The sequence below is a fragment of the Xiphophorus couchianus genome, chromosome 21 (assembly GCF_001444195.1).
Source record: "Xiphophorus couchianus chromosome 21, X_couchianus-1.0, whole genome shotgun sequence".
In the NCBI taxonomy this organism is placed as follows: Eukaryota; Metazoa; Chordata; class Actinopteri; order Cyprinodontiformes; family Poeciliidae; genus Xiphophorus; species Xiphophorus couchianus.
The window spans coordinates 7,112,298-7,133,469 of record NC_040248.1 but is presented as its reverse complement, the minus strand read 5'-3'; the positions used below and the strand labels follow the sequence as shown (position 1 = coordinate 7,133,469).

General features: G+C 40.1%; 2 protein-coding genes across 10 annotated transcripts in view; both read right to left on the bottom strand.

Annotated features, from left to right (window-relative positions):
- Window positions 1-1,264: 1,264 nt before the first annotated feature.
- topbp1 (DNA topoisomerase II binding protein 1) lies at window positions 1,265-14,070 on the bottom strand. Of its 4 annotated transcripts, none has more exons than XM_028005622.1 (28): window positions 13,999-14,070; window positions 13,472-13,643; window positions 13,234-13,368; window positions 12,789-12,932; window positions 12,479-12,660; window positions 11,809-12,002; window positions 11,496-11,672; window positions 10,763-10,929; window positions 10,515-10,678; window positions 9,685-9,935; window positions 9,294-9,610; window positions 9,039-9,211; window positions 8,262-8,473; window positions 7,728-8,044; window positions 7,466-7,651; window positions 7,223-7,338; window positions 6,496-6,619; window positions 5,019-5,177; window positions 4,820-4,916; window positions 4,553-4,745; window positions 3,804-4,033; window positions 3,552-3,694; window positions 3,380-3,476; window positions 2,947-3,110; window positions 2,600-2,728; window positions 2,388-2,477; window positions 1,622-1,783; window positions 1,265-1,510 (listed from the first exon to the last, which is right to left on the bottom strand). In XM_028005622.1, the coding sequence occupies exons 2-28, from the start codon at window positions 13,556-13,558 to the stop codon at window positions 1,382-1,384; spliced, it is 4,539 nt and encodes a 1,512-aa protein (XP_027861423.1). In that variant the 5' UTR covers window positions 13,559-13,643; window positions 13,999-14,070; the 3' UTR covers window positions 1,265-1,381. The 4 variants fall into 4 exon arrangements, with proteins under 4 accessions (XP_027861423.1, XP_027861422.1, XP_027861421.1 ...); XM_028005621.1 differs by having other exon boundaries at window positions 13,740-14,053; XM_028005620.1 differs by having other exon boundaries at window positions 13,861-14,053.
- A 998-nt stretch (window positions 14,071-15,068) lies between these two features.
- dnajc13 (DnaJ heat shock protein family (Hsp40) member C13) overlaps window positions 15,069-21,172 on the bottom strand; it is a 36,339-nt gene continuing 30,235 nt past the window's right edge. For 5 of the 6 annotated variants that reach the window (XM_028005173.1, XM_028005172.1, XM_028005174.1 and 2 more), the window contains 14 exons: window positions 20,989-21,105; window positions 20,743-20,920; window positions 20,567-20,658; window positions 20,221-20,320; window positions 20,059-20,133; window positions 19,855-19,967; window positions 19,605-19,774; window positions 19,476-19,518; window positions 19,213-19,386; window positions 18,953-19,132; window positions 17,692-17,832; window positions 17,478-17,621; window positions 17,302-17,401; window positions 15,069-16,069 (listed from right to left, as the gene is read on the bottom strand). In XM_028005173.1, coding sequence (XP_027860974.1) covers window positions 15,972-16,069; window positions 17,302-17,401; window positions 17,478-17,621; window positions 17,692-17,832; window positions 18,953-19,132; window positions 19,213-19,386; window positions 19,476-19,518; window positions 19,605-19,774; window positions 19,855-19,967; window positions 20,059-20,133; window positions 20,221-20,320; window positions 20,567-20,658; window positions 20,743-20,920; window positions 20,989-21,105 — 1,725 coding nt within the window. In that variant the 3' untranslated portion in view covers window positions 15,069-15,971. Of the gene's footprint in view, window positions 16,070-16,961; window positions 17,067-17,301; window positions 17,402-17,477; window positions 17,622-17,691; window positions 17,833-18,952; window positions 19,133-19,212; window positions 19,387-19,475; window positions 19,519-19,604; window positions 19,775-19,854; window positions 19,968-20,058; window positions 20,134-20,220; window positions 20,321-20,566; window positions 20,659-20,742; window positions 20,921-20,988; window positions 21,106-21,172 lie in introns of all 6 variants that reach the window. The other variant, XM_028005177.1, reaches the window with a different exon arrangement.

The following is a 21,172-nucleotide window of genomic DNA, read 5'->3' as shown; positions in this document are numbered from 1 at the left end:
AATGAAAATAATTTACATTGCGTATAACTCTCATTATCCGGATTTATCCTGAATCAAACCTATACAGACTATTACAAGAGGGCCACTATGTAACACTTTACAATTAAAAAAAAACTCAAACAAGTGGCTTGACAGAAAATAACAGCTTCCTGAATGGGGCCCAGATAGATTTTACAAACTAGACTCAGACCAAGTTAGTATGATATAGGCTTTGGGTAGGTTTTGAATTGGTTTAGTAACAAAAAAAAAAGTAGAATCCAAAGGTTTTTCACTTTTCATTTAGAGTTGCACTATAGAGGAACAATATGTTACGCTTTAGATAATCTTAGTTTAGGCATATTTATCTTCCCATATAAAACCCATATGGAGGGTGGGTGTAAATATGGACATGAAACAGGTGAACAACCATTCCTAAATGGTTGTTCATTTTACTACAACTGGTCAGACACAAAGACAATCTGATCAACAGAAAATGGTCCAACAGTGAACCTCAAAGACAAATTTGACTAAATATAGGATGCTGTATCTCAGATACAAAGACTGGGCAGAACATGAGCTGGAAGCAGAAATCTGTAAATGCCTCTCAGGGAATCCTTGCCAGATTTAAAACCCTGACTGAGCTCTGACGTCTGAGTTATTGCAGCTCTTTGTCTTGTAATCACCATTCTCCTCTAACAGATCAACCCTGCGTCTGCAGGGCAGCCGGTTGATCCATTAGGAGGTTAAACCACTTATCTGTCCATATGGCAGGGAACAGGAACGACAAACCTCAGCTGGCAATCTGGCATGAAGCAGCACATAGTTGAACCATGGATATACATCAGCAGGAGAAATAAAACTGTGTTTACTGCCTGGAAATACATGGACAACATAAGTATGATTTCATCATGGAAACCAGTTGAGTTTTAAAAGAGTTACAAATATTAAAAATAACTAAACATCATCTTATATTCATGTCTTAATATAAATAAAAAAAAGTTCAACATTAAATTAACTTTTAATTCTGAGTACTCTGCAGCTATAATGCAGAAGTATTAAATCACAAGTCTTAAAATTGGATTTAACTCATAGTTTATACCCTTGCCTTTCTGATTCAATGCAATCCCTGCACTGCCTTCTACAGGCCGCAGTGTTTTACTCCACCCAATTACAAACCATGACTCAACATTTTCTGCACACCATATTTCAGTCATCCATCACTGCCGACTCAGCGTGAGCAGCAGCAACTGCAGTGGTTGGAACAGAGGCAGCAGGAATGACAATACAGATGCTATATTTATTTTATTCCATTTTTATAAATCATAAAAAAAAAAAAAAAATCTTATTTACAGTTATTTTCACTCAAATGAAAATGTTGCAGGAATGTTTTTGTGCAAAGGTTTCAGTTCAGACGGCTCTTTTTCAGCTTGGAGGGGTCGGCTGCTGCTTTACGCTTACGGGACGGTGTGCATGGATCTTCCTCAGGCGGAGCTGCAGTCAGACAGTACAACTCGACGGGCGGCGTCGGCTCCTGAGATCAGAAAATAGAAGAAATATCAATAAAAACACCTAGAGAGCCAACAGATTTAAGACATTTAAAATTCATTTTATAAGCAAATAAAGCACGTTTACAGTCAGTCACCTGCATGAGGTAATCTGCAATGTACTCCGGTTTCAAGCATGTCACTCCTTGTGCTGTGGCCTCAGCTACGTCCACTCTGAAGTCTCCGGGTTTGAGACGACTGAAGTCTGCGAACAGATGCGAGGCCTCTCTGTAGAGTGACGGGGAGGGGCTGGGCAGCACCTGAAGGGAAAACATGAAAAAACACGACCTGACGGTGATAACTCAAACACATTTCAAGAAATGTTACATTTATATGTAAAAAAAAAAAAAAAAGAAAGAAAGAAATTAAACAGTTCTTTTTGACGATGCTGTATTTTCTAACTTGGTAATGCATTAGTTGTCAGTTTATTTTTTCATTCTGGCTTGTATATTTTTCCAGGCTTCTTACACATGTTTCATGACTAAATACTATTTATGTCAAGGCTCATATTAGCAACTTTCCATTTGGACTCATTCTGAGCTTTATGAAACATTTTCTCCATAAATGTATGGAAGATATTTCTACAGAGGTTGATCAGTATGAGGGATTGCTGAAAACCTAAGAAGCAGCTGGATTTTCTAAGGTTGAAAACCAATTAGCATGAAAACCTGCATTGTTTTTATAGCTGTTATTGAACTAGAATCCACACCACATAGCAGACTTTGAATGTGGAATAAGTTTACTGTATATAATAAATTGGATCTGCTTGTCTTCTAAAGTGCCTGGAGACAAATTGTGGTGCATAAATGTAGGTTTTGGCAGCTCCTGTAACGTGTGGCTTGTAAAATAAAAGCAGGGAGAAACCTTCGCTCCACCAGACTGCAATAACCGCCTGAAACCCGACTCTCTGCTCTGGTCGATGTTCAGCATCACGGTCCAGCCACTGAAAGCTCCCTGGAAAATGGGAAACATCCTTAGTCAAGCTAAGACAACTTAAAACAGTTTTAGACACTTATCTTTTAAAAACCTATGTGAGTGACAGTGATAATTAGCCTTGAAATGGATCTGGTACGTACGTCATGTTCAGAGCTTCCCTGCAAAGCTTTTCTCCAGCGCATTGCGGCCAAGGCCAGTCTCTTCTGCTGAGAGGTGATGGAGGGCAGAGCCTCCAAGATGGAGCAGCTGCCCCATTCATAATCATCCTCCTGCATCACAGGAAGAGACGAAAGGAGAGAAAAATCCCAAATAATCAACGTATTCGAATGAAGAAATGATTGTAGAGATGAAGAGCTAGCATCTTAACCAGCTGATGTTATAACAAATCCAGCTGAATCCAGATGTTAATATTATATTTTCAGATTGAAGCTACATTATTCTGCCTCTGGAATGATGAAACACAATGGAGTTGTCTTCAGGTTCCCACCTGAATGAAGTGTCCCACGGAGCGACACGCCTCCAGGTACGAGCGATGCAGGATCCACTTGCCGGCTGCCATGGCGGCCAGATACTTCTCGTTTCGCAGTGGACTCCCTACAATGATGTGGGAGCAGCTGGGGTCAAAAGACTGCTTGTCCAGGATGATGCCCCCTACAGGACAAAGAGACAGATGGCCTCAGTAAACTACACCTGGTAGATATTTAAAAAAAGAGAATGGAGATCCAACTTAAAAGAAAAAGATTAATTTATTATATGCAATTAAATTACGTTCAGCTATTTGTTTTTCAGTGTGAGACTTCTGACTGATTATGGGTTGGTTCTCATCACTTCAGACTGTTGATGTTTTTTTTTAATATACTGTATATATAAAATACAGACGTATTTTGACATTTGATCCCCAGAAAAGCTGAGCGACTCACCGAGTTCCTCTATCAGATGACTGTAATCAATTCGCTCCTGAGGGCTGAGCGACGACAGCTGAAATCTGGGCGGCTGATTTTCTTCCTCTTTCTCTTCCTGACAGAAACGAAAGAAATTTACAGCTGCAGCGGCGTGCTGGAAATAACCAGGGAGGTTCCAAGAAGCACTTACCTGTGGCTCTGGTGCTACTAGCGGTTTGGCGAGAGGGAAGGCGATGCTGGGAGCTTGAGGAGTGAGGATGTCCTCTTCTGGATCCTCTGATGAAGGCGCCACGACCTTCTGACCCATTTGCTGGTTTATAACGTCACAAGCAGCTGTGAGGAAATTGAAGGATAACTTTTAAAGTAAATGTAGGCATTAAATTGTATCTTCATTTTACCTTTGATTCTCAACACTTCCATGTTATTATGCGGATCCTCTTACCCATCTCTACCAGCTCAGAGTCCGTCATTGAGTCCTTGAAGCGCGGTCCATTTTCTGCTGTGGGAGGCGGTGCTGCCGCCAGGGGCTCTGAGTGTTGTGATGGACTCCCAGGCCACTGGAAGTTATCAGCCAGCTTCGCTCTCTCCTCCCTGGCTGTAGGATCGTCCCAAACTATCTGCTCACTCTGAGACGGCTCAGTGTTTATGTCCGTTACCGCTTCTCTGGGGACCCTGGAAACGCATCAGTGAGAAACAATTAAAGGTTTCTCATCATATATTTTTGATGGTTCTATTTGGGGTTCCCCAAGGCTCTATTCTGGGCCCTGTTCTATTCCTACTTTACTGCGACTAGTAATGAAGAATATAAGGGTTTCATATCAGTTGATATTGATAATTATCAATTCCTTTCTTGTTTAAAATATCTGAAAGACTGCCAAACTGGTGATGGGACCTTTCTTGTTTTATCCAGTTTTCTCTAAAGATTTTGTTCTCATTTCCTTCTTTCACTTTTTATTTTTAAGCAGTTATGAGGCACAGTGGTGAAACCTTAAACTGCTGCTGCACAAGTTATTCATAGGCTGTTGCTAGGTAACCAAAGCGTGAGTGAGTTGCTAGGTAACCAAAGCAAGTAAGGTGATGCCACAAACCTAGCTTAGCTAGCTAGAAGCTGCATTGCTTTTTTGCTTCAGTTAAACACTCCCACAATCCCGTGCTGCATCACTATCACGATCATATGACTATTTTTTGTACCTCAGAGCTTCCAGAGTACGTCTGCTCCCACTGCGTCCGGCCCGGCTGCCTTCAGGCGGGTTTGGACCCGAGTCGGTGCAGCCTGATCCCATCCTGGCAAGTCTGACAGAAGCCCGCCTGCCTGTTGTCATTTTGGTGGCCGACATGATCTCCTGAAGCTGTCTTTGCAGGTTCTCTCTCATTTCCAGAGTATCTACAATATTGAACACACTTCAATCACCAAGTTCTCAAGTCGTTAGTGGAATCAGCTCCTCAACAACTCCTCACCTCTTTTCTCTGTGGTATCGTTCACCTCGTCTTGATCAACACATCCATTACTTACAGGATGCACAACTGCGCTTTTCTCTGCAGCAACAACTGCAGACTGAAAAATAAATATATATTTGAATCACATTATTAATGAGATAGACACAAAAACACTAACATGGATGTTTAGATGAAGATTTCTTCACATATTCAGACCAACCTTGTTGTGTTTTGATTCAGTCGCGTCTTTGCGTTGTGTCCGTGTTAAAGGCGGAGATCTCTGGGAGCTGCTGGGAACCTGGCTGAGGTTCAGACTCATCTTTGGATTATAAGTGAAAGGATACAGAGACTCTGAGACGTGCTTCTGCTCCTCAGCACACTGCACAACAAGAATCGCATAAAACAGTCATGAAGAGACAAAGCAAGCACTTAAAAACTGTTTTTCTAACAGATTACTTCCTTTATGTAAGATATGGTAAAAATATAACATGGCAAGAAGACTGTAGAGGAACATAATTAAATAAACTATGAATAAATAAATAAAGTGATTACTGTGTGTCAGTAAAACAATTAGAAATAAGAATAAAATAAATTTAGGAAGAATAAAAATGATTCAACCTGCAATCAATAATAAAATACCCATTTAATAATTTTTCCATTTAATAAAGTTTTTCATAGTTTCACAATTCAGCACATTATGAATTTACAATGCTCTGGTCATTTTAATTGATCCAATTCAACTATAATCGGTTTGGAGCTTAACCAATTAGATGTCAGGATCTATTTCAAAAGCAACAGTTTAAGCAAGATTATTTTATTACGTTAGCTAGAGGGGGCAAATTTGTACCATTATCAAATCTGTGGTAAGGGGGGCAGACAAAATTATTCAAAAGACCACAAACAGCCCTGACAACTTTCAATTTTAAGTGTCACTTTTAAATATTGAATTCATATTAATTATAATTTTAGATTTTTTAAAAATAAATACATCTTGAATGTAGTTGTATACTTTTTTTAAACATAAACTTGCATAAATAATAATGTTTCATCATTAGTTTTTTTCCCCCACATGTCGTGGCTTTAAATGTTGCATTGAATAAAAACAGCTCTAGATCCGCTAGAACAGGGGTCCCCAAACTTTCTCCTGTGAGGGCCACATAACTTGTCCCTTCTCTGATGGGGGGCCGGGGTCAGTTTGTAACAGAAAAAGTTTGACGATTGTAAGAGTGCTAAACATAAAAATGTATTGTTTTTCAGAAAGCACAATCAAATAACCTTTTCTGGATTCTTCAGAGAACAAAAGTCAGGAAATAACACTATTTATGAAATAAATAATAACCAAATAACACTGGGTTCTCCACATAAAAAAAGGGTTAGGGTCAATTATATGCATGTATAAAATAGTTACTAACTAGTAGTTAATAATAAATAAAGTTCATTACTAAGGAACATTTATTTTATTGCAAAAGTCCAACTTATCACATAAAAATGCACATATATGAAAATACTCTGGTATTGTTCAGGGGGCCGGACCAAATGTGGAGGCGGGCCGCACCTGGCCCGCGGGCCGTAGTTTGGGGACCACTGCGCTAGAATGACAGAGGAAGGCAGCCATATGTAGCTGGATTTATATTTTAATTTGGTGAAAAATGGTCACAGTTTTAGGTAAAATAGTATTTTTACTGATGTGAGCTTACAGCATGCAGCCAGTACTGGGAGACCACATGCAGGCCCTTCTCCTTCACTGCCTTGTATTCGCGGGAGTTGTCTCCGACACGACCCTGGTAGATGTAGTGCGTCACTGTGTTATCACAGGCCCACCTGAAAACAAGATAAAGAGAATGAGCATATCTGGTAAAATTTTAAAACTGATTTCTTTTTAAATCCAGGTTGCCCGTTAATGTTTTTGACTGCTCTCTGCGTTTCTTCCTGTCTTCAGTCTAGGAGGAAAAGCTTAAAGAAATTATATTTATAACCCAGGCAAACAGGAAGTCGCTGATTATTAATGAGAAGTCCATAGACTGACTAACCTTTAAAAGGTAAATTAGCAATAATAATTAAAAAAAAAACATTTCAGTTACATTTATTTTGTAAAGATTATTAGAGATTTTTTCATGCGCTGAATCAATATGCTGAGATTTTAGTTTGTATTTCCAATAAAATTATGTTAAAAAAGAAAGAAAGAAATTATAAGCCTTTTTACTTATTCTTAAGAGCCACTCAATATGGAGAGCACAAAAATTACCATTTTTAACTGAAGTTTCAACCTCTTAGTTGAATTAAAAGGCTTGATCTGCAAAACTCTGAAATAGGGGAGATAAAATTTTATATTTCTGTGTAAAAGTGATTCAGAAATCCAAAAATATGAGGGGTTTTTTTCCGTGAAAACATTTTTATAGCAAATTTCCAATAACTGCTAAGTACCTGAAGTCAGCTCCAAGCGAAGCAGCAATAGCATTCAGTTCACTTTGCATTTTGCTCAGTTTTTTCCCCACGCAGATCACAACACCAGTCAGGGGTCCTGAGTCTTTCTGTGGGATCTTGAGAAAACAAAAACACTTAAAACAATATACATATTCTGAGTACTTCATTATATTCACTTTGTCGGTTCAGTAGAGTCATGCACAGCATAACAATATGTAAACTAAAAATGGCCATTTATCTGACCTCCTTGTCAATTGTCTTTGCCAGCTGGGGGCTGGCAGAGACTTCCTGCATTTCTGTGGCATTATTCACTGAGCTGTTTGCCAGAGCGACCTTCAGGTTCCTGTTGATAAAGTCGGTAAGTGGAGTTTCCACCCTTTCCCCGGGTTTAGATCTTCCGCTAGGAGTCTCCAAATCTTTGAGTGCATCCTTAAAAAGTGAACAGATTATCCGTCACATGCCCCCCTTGGAGGATAAAACTAAATGTCTGTTTTTTGGTGCTGACCTTCAAGTTAAAGGACGGCCTGAAGAGCTGGTCCCTGACCAGGAATCGAGAGGGAGTGTCCAGTTGCAGGGACGGCTCCTTCTGGAGTGGTTTCCCTCTGCCGCCATCTTGGTTTGGTGTCAGTGTGCTCGGGTTTTCTCTGGGCTTCATCTTGTCCAACACAGATCGAAACACTTTACTCTGAAAGCGACCGCAATCAAGCGGAGTGACCGCTTTCCCGCCCTGCGGACCCAGCAACGGGATTTCTGGGGAACAACGAGCGGGTTGGAGCGGAGCTGCTTTCTGGGATCCGCTGACGAAGCTCTCGTCTTCTTTCTCTGTGGAATTTCAAATTGTGACAATTAATTTGACATAAAATTTTTCATTTACTAAAAGAGGACCTAAATATGAAATTCACATCTTACTCATTTTTATACTTCCATTTGGGTCTCAAATGGAAGTATGTGCATCCAGTCGATTTTTGGCAGTAGGAACCTCAAGGTTCAACGGGATTAAAGCAACACAAAGTAGATATACAGCTAATATGAATGTCACCTGGAGAGGAGGGCAGATCCACCAGATATTTCTCCTCTGTCACCCTCCTCCCTGTCCGTGCAGACTCAAGTATCCAGTGCATGGTAACGGCAGGAAGCCCCCACTTCTTAGCTGCCTGATACTTTGTTCCATCAGGGGTCTGTAACACCAGGTGAGTGCTGGCCAGCATGCCTTTCTTCTGGTTGGCCAGGCGCACAAAGTAATCCTGGACACTGTAGGAGTAAGGGGAGGAAAGCAAAAGGTTTGAGTAAGAAGTTCACAACAAAAGGAACAACACAAGTTATAGAGGGAATTAAAATGATCCTGACCGAAACACAAAAACAGCTTGCAAAACGGGTATTTTATAGACTGCAAGTTATTATGGAGTCTGTCAAATACATATGCGCACCCCTGTTAAAATGCTAGGGTTGTGGCAAAAATATTACTTCGTTGTAAAACTTTTTTTACATTTAATATGGCGTAATAAACATCAAGAACATCTGAATGGACAAATGTATTAGTCAGGAGAAGAGTATGCTGCAAAAAGAAAATCTTAAAACATATTTTTTTGTCTGGTTTTTAGTGCAAATACCTTAATTCACTTAAAATAAGACAAATCTAATTTATAAATAACTTTTTTCTTTTCTTTTTTTTTTTTTTTTTACAAGAAATAGGAGCTTGTTTCAGTGAATAATTTCTTAAGATATTGGTAAGAACCGAGATAGTTCCTCCAGCAGATTTCTTTCACCTATAACATGGGGAAAATGTTTGTTATAAGTGAAAATATGTGCCACATACTTGGCTCCGAGATGCTTGGCCAGCTCCACCAGAGACTCCCTCTCTGCTCCAGTAAACTGGCTGACAGACAGAACGCAGTCTTTGAGAGGTAAGTACCCCTCCCTCACAGGAACGGGCGTAAACAGAGGGTTAGAGGACAGCGGCAGAACGCGCTCGTTCTCCACACACATAACCTGCAATAAACAAATCAGAACATGAATGTAGCTCTGCAGGACAAATCAGAAAAATAAAGCAAAACACAAACTGAGTTCGCACCAGCCATGTGTCAGTGACCACCTCGTCCACGGTGGCCTCCACTGTGCAGCCCAGCTGAGGGACCACAGCGAAGTCCGCCACCACTCGGCTGCGGCCCAACAGCAGCTTGCCTCCTTGCTCTTTCAGCAGCGCCGAGAGCTGAGCCTCAGCCTCGACACCAAAACCCACAAGCAGGAAGGATTTCCCAGAAAACAGACTACCCTGTGGCAGCGGCTCTTGCTCGGGTCCCCCAGTGTGGAGGGGCGTCCAGGACTCAGGCTGAGGTTCTGCAGCTGCGCTGAAGGACTTCATGCTGGTATTCTCTGGTGCCAGATCAACTTACAGATAAGAAACAAAAAAATTATTTCACTCTGAATTATTTAATCTGAGAATTAATTATCTAGATTCTTACCCACTGTGGGGTCGTCGTCCATGTACTGTGAGAGAAGATCCTCGTCTGTTATTGGTTCCTTGGGAGTGCTCGGGTTGGCAACAGGCGGGCCGGAAGACGAGCGATGTCTCGCCACAGGACGTGCAGAGACGGAGACAGCTACAGCGTCTGAAGCTGGAGGGAGACAGTCTGGGTGAAGGTATCCGTCCTCTGGGACCAACATGCCTTTGGAGAAACAATCCAGCAGCCACTGTGCTGTTACCACATGGGGCCTGAGAAAAAACACAGGAACTGATTATTTAATTTGATGTAATTGGTGAAGTGCCCTTTAACAGTTTTCTCAACCAATATCCATCCACAAACTCTACAAAGCTACACAGAAAATACTGAAGGCCAAGAACTTCCAAGCTTAGTTGTCCTCTACTCTCTTTGCCTTTGAAAGTCCTGCAGATACAGTGATTCTAAGATGAAGTTACATTTCTTTCTATTGTTTTCTGCAACCTACTCCACTCTTTTTGGCTTGGTTTTTGTTGTCATAAAAAGTACCTCTAGTTCAGTTTCCATGTTTAGTTATGCATTTTTCTTTGATGGTGCTACTGTCTGAGCTATTGGTGTCGTTAACATTAACTCTAGGTGTTATAATTTTTTTTCACAAGGCTTTGGTGATTAGCTGTGCATCTTTTCTGGACTGAGACACTGTTTTCCTGGCTTTAGAAAGTAGCTTAAAATTTATTGGGTGATACAAACACTTATTTTCCTCTAATTTGAATAATTTGATCATTTAAAAGACTAAAACCAACCACATTTACAACCAAAATACAGAATTATCATCAGAAAATTGTATGTCAAACCTGTGAGTTGCTGTGGACAGAAATTTCTGGAGCTCCTGGTCCACTTCTCTCACAATGACATGAGTGAGATCCTCTCTGGGCTGGTTGAAGCGCAGGCCTCCAGCAGCGCTTACGAGCCGCCGCAGCTTCTCCAGGTTCTTCTCTGGGAAACCACTTAAATATAACTGTACAACAATAAACAACTTTTAAAAATCGTCTAAAAATGAAAGCAATGACTTTGCTTTGTGATAATGTGGACTATGTTCTACCTTACAACCATCCAACACATCATCTGCTGGGCACACAGTGAGGTCTAAACGGTCTATGGGGTCTGGCGTCTCCATGCGACTCATGGTGATGTTGGTGAGAGCGGTGTCGTTTATCGCTGCACTAGTGTTGACAGAAATGTTGCTCAGGCCCAACAGAGATGGGCCATCTACAGAAAAAATGCACAACAATCTTAAGAACAAACCTCAGCAGGGGGAAGTCATGATTTATAGCTCATTGCAGCAAATTGATGGCTAAACCTTTGAATAAAGATACACCAATCTGTCAGCAGAAAATTTGCCCAGATCTACCATTGATGCTTTGGAAGGTATCCATATGAGCATAAATTCATAAATTTTCCACCTTAGTCTTAGAGAACTTCTGTCAGTTACTGTTGCAAACATCTGCCTTAATAATCTCAGTAAACAAAAGTTTGTTATTTTTTCCTTTTCTTACAAATTTCTGACTTTACAACGTCAGAGAATATCTTAGATATGGTTTTTCCTTTAATTGTGGAAAATTCTTTATTTAATTGCAAATTTAAAACTTTGACAATGGAATGTTTTTTTCTTGTAAATATGTGAAATTAATCTAAAAAATCTGAGTTTTGGAGGAAATTTACACCTCAGTGGCCATTTTGTTTCTAATTTTATCAACAACAGCTCTAATACGCCACTGTGGATTTGTGTTTATTCATGAATGCATCAACAAAAACGGAAGAAATTGGCAGGGTACCTTCTCTCTTGCTGGTGCCTGTAGGAGTTGAGGTGTTGGGCTGTGTGGTTGTTGAAGATTTGCGCTGCACCATGTACCTGCTCTCATCCTGAGAGTATCCTTTCTCTATGCTGTCGAACAGCCAGTGCAAAGACACACAATACACGTTCCACTTCCTGGCGCATTCGTACTTCTGACCTGCAAACAAAAAGTAAACTCTCAGCAAAACAGTAACACCAATGAAAAAAAAAATCATTTTTAAGAACATTACTGGACTAAAATATTTTTCTTAAAGATTTTTTTGTTGGACAAATTAAAATTGTGGAGACTTTACCTGTCGGTTCACTAACAATGAGATGTGTGCACTCGTTCATTTTGAGCTGGCCGGTGTATTTGGCCCCGTGCTGCTCGCAGAGCCGCTGCACCTCTTTGCGCTCTGTGCTGGAGAGGCCCGTCACACAAACGATACAGCCAAGCAGCACGGGGCACAGGTAGTCCTCAACTGGCAGGTCTGTGTACCTGAAGAGACTGGTGAGGAAAGTGCAAAAGAAATTTTTAAAACTCCACCTTGTAATTTAAGCGCATTGATGCTGAGCACTAAGTCATGACTTCAGGTTTCTCTGGGGTCTAATGCCCTCATTAGAGGCCAGGGCATCACTAACACTTTGATATACCAAGATATCTTAAATAAAAAAATCTAGTTCACAGTGAAATTATCATTATTATTGAGTCTTTGAAAAAGAGCCACAACATTTGGTCAAATTAAAACAAGAATTGTTCACCAGACACAAAATCAAGCATTTTCCTGCCAATCTTTCTTTAACAAAGTGTGTTGCATCAACTAAAATAATTTGCTGCAAAAGACTTCAGTTAGAAAAAAAAATGCTTAAAATTTAAAGCTGAGTGAAACTGTGTTTATTGTTCAGTAATTAAATCTAACATTTCCACGCTAATTAACAGAAGCCGTCCTTTAATGAATCAACCAGTTTCACTAAGGTACTTACCTGTCTTGTGATTTTTCCCAGCATGCTTTGACCCATGTAGGCAGCAGTATGGGTTTTCCCAACTTGGCAGCCACCAGGTACTTTTTGCTTCCCACCTCCCCAGCAATCAGGTGTGAGACAGATACGTTCAGATCAAGATAGACCCGTCCGCCCATGAGCTGCACCAGATCCATCACCTCTCCCTGCAGAGGGAGACAGAATACACACATAAGCACATTTATATGTAAAACTTTTCAATATTTTGTTCCAAAATTCTGCGTTTTTAAAAAGGAATATATAGTTTTTTAAAAAGTAAATCATCAGAACCAACCCGGGTTGCTTTATCTAGACTGGTGCAGGAAATAGTGACGTCGGCCATCGCCATGTTATACACTGGTTTTTCTGCTTTAGGGACACAGCGCTGTTGCTGCAGGCAGTCCAGCACCACCAGTGGACTCACTATTCTGCACCCAAGCTGTGGAAGCAAATGTGGCATAAATTTAAAAAAGCTTAGAGATGGATCAGTTATAACTTTTAAAATAAAAAAACATTCCCAAAAGAAAACCAGAGATCCGATTGCTACAGCCTAACCATTAAAATTAGCAGGTGTTTAGTTTTTACTTGAATTTAATTATATGCATTTAATTTAAATAATAATTAAGGCATGTTACACACAAGATCATAATTGTAGTAATATAAAATTTCTTTACTGTTGTAAATAAAAACAATTAGATTTCATAACAGGTTTGCAAAATGCATACAGAATGGGTTCAGACCTTTTTGCAGTGCAGGAAAGCTGGAGTGGTGAATTTGATGAAAACAAACAGAGACTTGTCCTTCCGGTCCATCTGTAAAACATCTTCTTCCTGGATGGTTTTTAAATACTTTTCAGACTGCAGCTCCAGAATGGCCTGTATAAATAGGACTCAGAGTTAGAACTGCAAACAGAAACAGGGCTCCAAAATCCCGTGAATTACAAACAGAAGCAAAGCTTAAGCCAGAAGTGATATTTACCTCATATGCTTTGACGGCATAATCCGGTTTGGATCCTTCACTTTCCACAAACTTCACAATAAAGTCTTGCTTCCCTGCTTTAGACATGCTGAACTCGATGTATGAGGACTGAGGAGACTTGACATGAGTGACGAATGTGTCTTATTGACGGAACTTCAAGTGAACCTTTATCCTTATTAAAAATGAGAACAACACAGACCTTTTAGGGTTACCATAAAGCACAGCCTACATTTATTCAAATTAGTAAACATAAAAAGACCAGAATTACTTAGTTCTTGTAAAAAGACTCCGATTGGCTGAAAATTTAAAGATATATTCTGTATTCATGACAGAATTTAGCTTTTCACTACGAACGTACTAAACATTCACTCTCAACATCTACCACTAACCTTTGAAACTTTAACCGGTTATTTTTACAACTTTGAATGCGTCAAGATTGTTTAACATTCATACAACATAACACTATTCACAAAATGCATAAATAGACATAAATTAAATGTTATCTTTTTCGTAGCAATTCGACTAACTCAAACTGGAGTTATTGTTGACACTCTTCGCGCCGTTGGCGCAACTTCCGGTGTAACCAGCTAATCCGTCCGAGTGGAATCAAACAGCTGCACAGGCAGATCCAGTCTTTCAAACTGGACATATCACGGATAAGCAGCTCTTCTTCTTCCCTTAGTTTTGAACTCTGGTTAACAAAAAGTAAATTTGTCTCGTCATATTTGAACCCACGGTCTTCCTCACATTTGCTTAAGTCTAAAACCCTTGTTTTTTTAGATAGTTATCTTAATGCTTTTCTTTAAGATAACCATTGCAAACACATTCATCATAAGAACATTGTTATGCTAATTGCATGCATACCAATTCAGCTGAACTGCTGCACGCTTATTTGTGCTTATGAATATTCAGAAAGTATTCAAATTGATCTTTTAACAGTTTTTAAAGTGAGAGAAATAGTTATTGTCAGCTTTCTATTCTTCAGCTGAATATAAACTTGGAAGTTATCTTTGGACTTAAAGAGGAACAATGTAGAGTAAGCAGCAGCTTCAGTTATAGCTGTAGTTGATCCAGAACATTGTTGCTTGTGTCACATCACATCTAAAATCCTTACACTAACTCACTGTAGCTCAGAGAATAGACTTTTAAATACAGTTAGTTTACAAATCATTAAACAGCTTAGCATCAAAATACATTACAGATCTGTTGTCATTGTACCAACTTTTCAAACCACTCAAGCCTTCTTGTGCTGGTCCATTCTTCCCCCCCTCCCAGAACCAGAACCAAACATGGAGAAGGAGAACTCAGTTTCTATGTTCCTCTAATCTGAAACAAACTTCCACATAACTGCTGAAACACTGACTTCCTTTAAATCAATGCTAAAACATATTTGTTTAGGGCTGCCTTTGATTAACAACTGGAACATAATTTTTTAAAGTCTGGATTACAACTTTTCCATGGGAATGTAGTTCTTTTTTATCCGATGTTTTCATAAAGTTAAGCATTTTGAATTGTCTTGTTGCTGAAATGTGCTAGGTAAATAAACTTGGCTTACTATAATTCAAGCTGTTCATCACAAATCTAAATACAAAAGAACAACACTTTAGGTTCCCTTTTATTCTTAAAATTTTATGTACAAGTTGTGACTGATTTCATTTTTAAATGTACATTCAATATAGAAAGTTTATATACGTAATATTACATTGAACATCTCACAAATTGCACTAGTCTTTCACATAAGATTCAAAATCAGAGTCAAAGTCATTCGTCATGTCTGTAGAAGCTCATTTCCTGTGGTTACTTTAAGTTTCTGTCTTTACTTAAATAGTAAAATGCTTTTTGCGTTCTGGGGAGAGATTTGCTTAAAACATGGTAGGCAGGGAAGAAGGATGAAGATCAGAGGAATTAAAGGCTGGCTATCAGAGCTGGACAAGCAAAATCAGAAAGGTCCACTTCAGTTTTGGGAGCTTTTTTTCCTGGGGAGATTGCACACTTTTTTCTTTTTTAAATATCCAATGTCATTTCTATTCCAAGTCATAATATTGTGAAGTTTATGTAAAAAGAGCACAAACACAGCCAAATTTTCTGGGATGAGGAGAAGATTTTGGGATATGATAAACAAGAAAAGACTGAAAGAAGAGGAGAGAAATTCCTCTAATAATAAGACTTGGTCTTTCTGCAGCTTTCTAACGCAAAACAAAAAAAGTAAAAAATATATTCATACAAAAAAGTAACCCTTTTTCTGTCAGAAGAATAAGTAGCACAGGAAAAGAAAATCCAAATATGGTCATTTGTTAAAAAAAAAAAATCTTGAAGACTTCAGTGTCATCTGAAAGCCGGGGGAAGGAGAGTGACACTGCAGGACGAGTCGCAGAGAATTTGGTGACTGTCTTCCTCGGTCTTCCCTCTCCCATCCTTTCTGATGTTTGGGGAGCCGAACGGTCCCCTCTCCGAGCTGCAGAGGGCAGTCTGGCAGCCTTAGCATGACTATGTCAGTCGTTCAGCCTTGATCTCCGCTGTCGTTGTCTACCGGGGGTGGGACGCTGGACAATACTGTCGAGCCAGTTCCTGCCGTGAGGTAACCTGCAACTCCTGGACCTGCAGGGCACAGGGACAATGGGTTAGGCTGCAGACAAGATGGGACTTAGAAGAGGTGAAGCTATAATGATTAAAGAGTGAATGTCCACAGAGTTCATCAATGTACTTTCCTTAAGTTGGAACCAAGAAGATGTAAAAGTTAAGAAACCAAATGCGCCACTTTTTAGGAGTCATTGACATGTAAAAGTATTTACACGCCTTACATTTAGTTCCAACCACAAATGGTGTATTCTATTGGGATTTTATGCGATAGACTAATAACAAATTCAGTGTCATTTGGTTGCACTGGATATTAGAATAAATGGGGTTCAATATAACAGTGTACCACACTTGTTACAAGGTTTCGGAAACCTTGTATAATTTTACTCTCATTTTAAAAGTATGTAATGCATTGTGTAAGTCTTTTAGGAGAAATAAATCCCAATAAAAGTGGGTTGTAATTTCTCTCTTAATTATAATTCCTCCTCACCCTGGAACAAATATACCTGGCCAAAATCGGCAAGTTGAAAGAACACTGGGACGCTAATTTATTATATATTTTACAATTAAAAATCCATGTTTTGCTAGGAGATTAAAGGCTTATTTTATGTCAGGCTGGTAATACAGCCAAAATAAATACAATTGGAATCAAAAAACAACTATTTCAACTTAAGAATTAAGCTTCAACATGAATGTTTACCTCCAAAATTCTTTAACAACCAAGAAAAAAATAGCTTCAAATTCACTTTAATTTTTATTATGGTGACAAGAAAACAGAAAAACTTTCATAGTGATATATATATTTACCACTGTGAGATGAAGACTTTGGAATGGAAAGTGGCATGATGGAACAAGGATGGAGGAAAGAATGGGAGGATAATTATGTGATAGTAGGAGCCAGGCAAGAGTCTACCTGCATCAAAGCAAGAAAGAGGAGGGCTGTGGGGGCCCAGCTCTGGAGTCTAGAGCCCACCCCGCAGAGGGCTGCTGGCGGCCAGGAGAGAAGGAGTGGAAACTCCTGAGGAGGAAACGTAGAGGACAAAGAGGGAAGGGAAGCGTAGAGCCGGGAAGTTACAGGGATTGGATAGAAAAAGGATTGCTTGGAGGAATCAGCCAAGTGATTTTTAGGATAAAGCAAATCATTATGTTTCATCAACAGCTCAGAGAGAAGCAAGGAGGGCCGGCATTATTAGTAATTGGCAAAGTTTTGCTGATGTTATTAATGTTAGCAGCCTGAAAAAACAAGACTTTACCTGTCAGGTAGCCTGCAGTCTGAGACTCTGAGATGAAAAGATCATGCTTCTGGTCTTTGAAGGCACTCCACACTGAAGACTTCGCAAGAATTTCATTCACCTTTGAAATAGCAATTAGAAACAGTTTTTATTTGTAAAACAATTATTGTCATTTCATTAGTTATTAAATATAGTACCTGCTCTCCATACTGCAGACTGCGAGTCATAGACTTGAGTGCCTTGACTATCTGTGCTTTAGTAGCTGAAGGGTTTTCTAGCGTCTCCAGGCCAATGCCTTCCAGTAACTTTAGAAGGTATGGAACCAGCTCCACCCTTAAAGCCTGTAGATCAGTAATAAGGGTGTTATTTTGAACAATAACAGGGAAAGTTCAACAAACAGCCACAGCGTACCTGAGCCACCAGTTCTGTCTGTTCTTTCTGAAACATCCGGTTGAGAGCTTCACACGCCAGCCCGGCCATGTCTGCTCGAGATTTCATCCCAGCCATCAGAGGGCCAATCGTCTCCAAAGACGCCATGGAGCGAACGCACAGCTGCACGTTGTGTGGCCAGATCAGAGAGTTGGAAAGTAGGGTTATTACATGGTTCCTGTACATTTTACACGTCAAGATTAAATATTTTGTCAGACTCAAATGATCAGAATAATCCGTTCCATCCCTAAAAACCGTGGACAGATATTTCAAGTTGGACATCTGGTCTTTAGACAAAAAAGATGAAAATGAAAAAACTTCTATCTGGTATGTCATGTTTAAATTAAGCTCAAAAAAAGAAGAATCAAAAATCCCAATTTAGCTCAGAGGACAGTAGAATGGATAGATGAACGGACCAATGGATGGACGAACATATTGATGGTTCAAAGATGGACAGACTGCTATATGAATAGACAAACTGCTGGACATCATGAGCGATAGCAGCCACCCTCTACACGCCGTCATCAGCAGCCAGAGGAGCCTGTTCAGTGACAGACTGCTGCTTCCCAAGTGCCGGACCAATAGATTTAAGAACTCTTTTGTCCCCCATGCCTTCAGACTGCACAATTCCTCATTGGCGGGGGGGAGGTGACACAGGACAGAGGGAGGAAGGAGTAGTGACCCCTTGTATTTTTCTCCATACTTATCAGGTCAAACCACATAGTGCAATACGATATCACTGGTCAATCTATCCGCCAAATTCTTATATTTTTTTTGTGTTGTATTTATATTTACTTATATTCTATATTCTTATTCCTTGTTTCTTGCATAATTTAAGGTTTTGGTTACTCACATTTGGTGTGTACCTTAGTATTTAATTTGTATTTTGTATTCTTTTGCACTTTTGCTTACTGTGTGTTATCTTTGTTTTTTGCTTGGGAGCTCCCTCAATTTCCTGAGGGAGTCTTCCCAAGGGATCAATAAAGTACAAGTCTAAGTCTAAGTCTAAATGGTTGGATCATGGATGGAGAAATGGAAGGATTGACCAGTGAATCAGACAACCAGGTAAATGGACAGATGGTTCTAATAGATATTAAGGACAAGGATAATATCTGGAAAATATAAATATTTTTTCAAAGTTATGGTCGACTTTCTGCCTACCCTATTATTGTTTAGGTTCTTCTGTGGCTAAATGACACAACATAACTGCATGCTACATGAATGATGCATGTGAGCGTCTGACCTCATTGTCTGACAGGACGTGGATGAGGCGGATGGAGCTCTTCGGCACAGCATTGTTTTTGTGGTTGAGCGCTGCCAGGATGCGAGGCAGGTGACCCAGAGGGGGAACCTGGTCGGCCAGATGGCTCTGGGTGCTGAAAAGGCAAACGGCCGCCGTGGTAATTGTCTCCAGGCTCTCACCCTGCAGGAAGCAGTTTATGTCAGGCAGATGATCATAAACTCTAGGCTTATTTATGTCTAGTTCAACATTTTGGTGCTCACATTGGGGTTGTTCTTCTCTAGCAGCTCGCTCAGCGTTTCCAGCAGCGACACAAGGAAGTCTCGAGGTTTCCGCAGAACCCATCCGGGCTGAGCGATGAAGATGCGCAAGAAGACTCCGCCGACTTCGACCTCGCCCTGTCCAGCTCCGTAAGCCACAGTGAAGTCATCTGGCAACTGAGAACACATGAAACAAATCCATTCAAATGAAGAGAACAGAAAAAAAAACAAACAAATCAGCTTATTTACCAGCAGCTCAAACTTACTTTCCAGTTCACGTCAGGATTATCCTTTTGCTGTTTGAAGTGCCTTAAAAATAAAGGATTTACTATTAAATTTCCAACTCACTCGTCTGTTTAAAAGGTGATGACCATAAACTCAACTGAGACACATACTCAAGCATCATCTCTCGCACTGTGGTGGACACTTTCTCTCTCGAGGTGTCATTCCAGATGAGCTCAGGGTTTTCATGCGTTCCCTCGAATATCTGAACCGCTGCCTCGGCGTTGTCTCGCATGGCGTCCATAAAGACACCGGGAAGGAAACGCATCAGCGTCAGACGCACCTAAAGGAGGTAAATGTATTAAAGGTTGAGTTAAAGATACAAATATAGGGGAGTCTTTATTAATATCTGTTCATCCTGACCTTTGGTCCGACTAGCTTGTCTGAGGTCATCTTGGAGAAAAGCTCTGCAGTCTGGGTGCGGACCTGTGGGTGTGTGCAGTTGCAGAACAGGTCCAGCAAATAAATCAGAGCACCTGTGGGAGACACAGATCAACAAAAATACTAATAAATACGACATTTAGAAAGACATGAACAGTTTCTTAGAAACCTAGTAGACTTACTGACCTTTGGCCATGGCCTCTTTCACTATCTTTGTGTTTGAAGTTAGAGCATGGAGAGTTTCCAGCACCATCTGTCTGCCTAAAGTAACCAGCAACGTCAGTCAACAAATCCATTATGAAAAATAATAAGAGAGGCAGTAAGTTAAATATGTTTGTGTTTTCTTACTGGAGGGAAGTGAATGCAGCAGCAACAACAGGTTGGACAACACCAGGGACTCGGCAATGTTGCTCACGCATTCCTGGTTTGATGTCACTGTATTCACAACCTGAGAAAAAATATTCAAATTAATGTCAATTTTCAATAAAATCAAATTAGTTAAATATCAACTTGTATTTTACAAGGTAATCGAGATTAAATTTAATATATAAATTATATAGATTTGCACGTATATTATTTGTTATAGAACATAATACTACTCGATTAAAATAAGACAACATTTTTTAAAAGTTATTAATGATTTAATACTAAAGCATATTAATTACGCAGACAAAGGATAATTATCAATCATTACCTCCAAAACGAGCTGTTGCACTCTACCGGCTCCATGAACCCGCAACAAAGAGAAGAGCAGCTTGAAATGGCCAATACACTCCGACTCAGAACCTGAAATTATTCGGAAGGACAGAGGAGGTAAGAACAGAGGAGAAAAAGCAACGAACATCTGGATTCACTGGAGTAACATCTCACCTGGGTTGTTCTTAATGACGTTGCGGAGAGCCTCTAAGGCCATCTCAGCGAAGCAGAGCCTCTCGGCATGCTGCTGGGACTCAACTTTGTTACTCTGACTCATGGCCAGCAAAGTGTGGAGGTACTGAGCCTGAGAGCCCACGTAGTCCAGCAGACAGGCAGCAAATGCTTTGGGGTACTAAACACAGAGCAGCATTATAAGGTCAGTTTTATTTAGGAAATAAGATTGTAGGTTGTAGTGCTCACCTCTAGGGGGAAAGTAGGCTGCTCGTTATAAACCCGGACGAAAATCTCCCCCACTATGAGCTCTTTGTTGTGATCGTTGAACATGAAATCTGCACCAAAGCTTTTATCGTTTTCTCCCTGTGATAAAACCACAAAGCTGTCTCATGAATAACTGCGCTTGACAACTCGCTACGCGATGATTGAT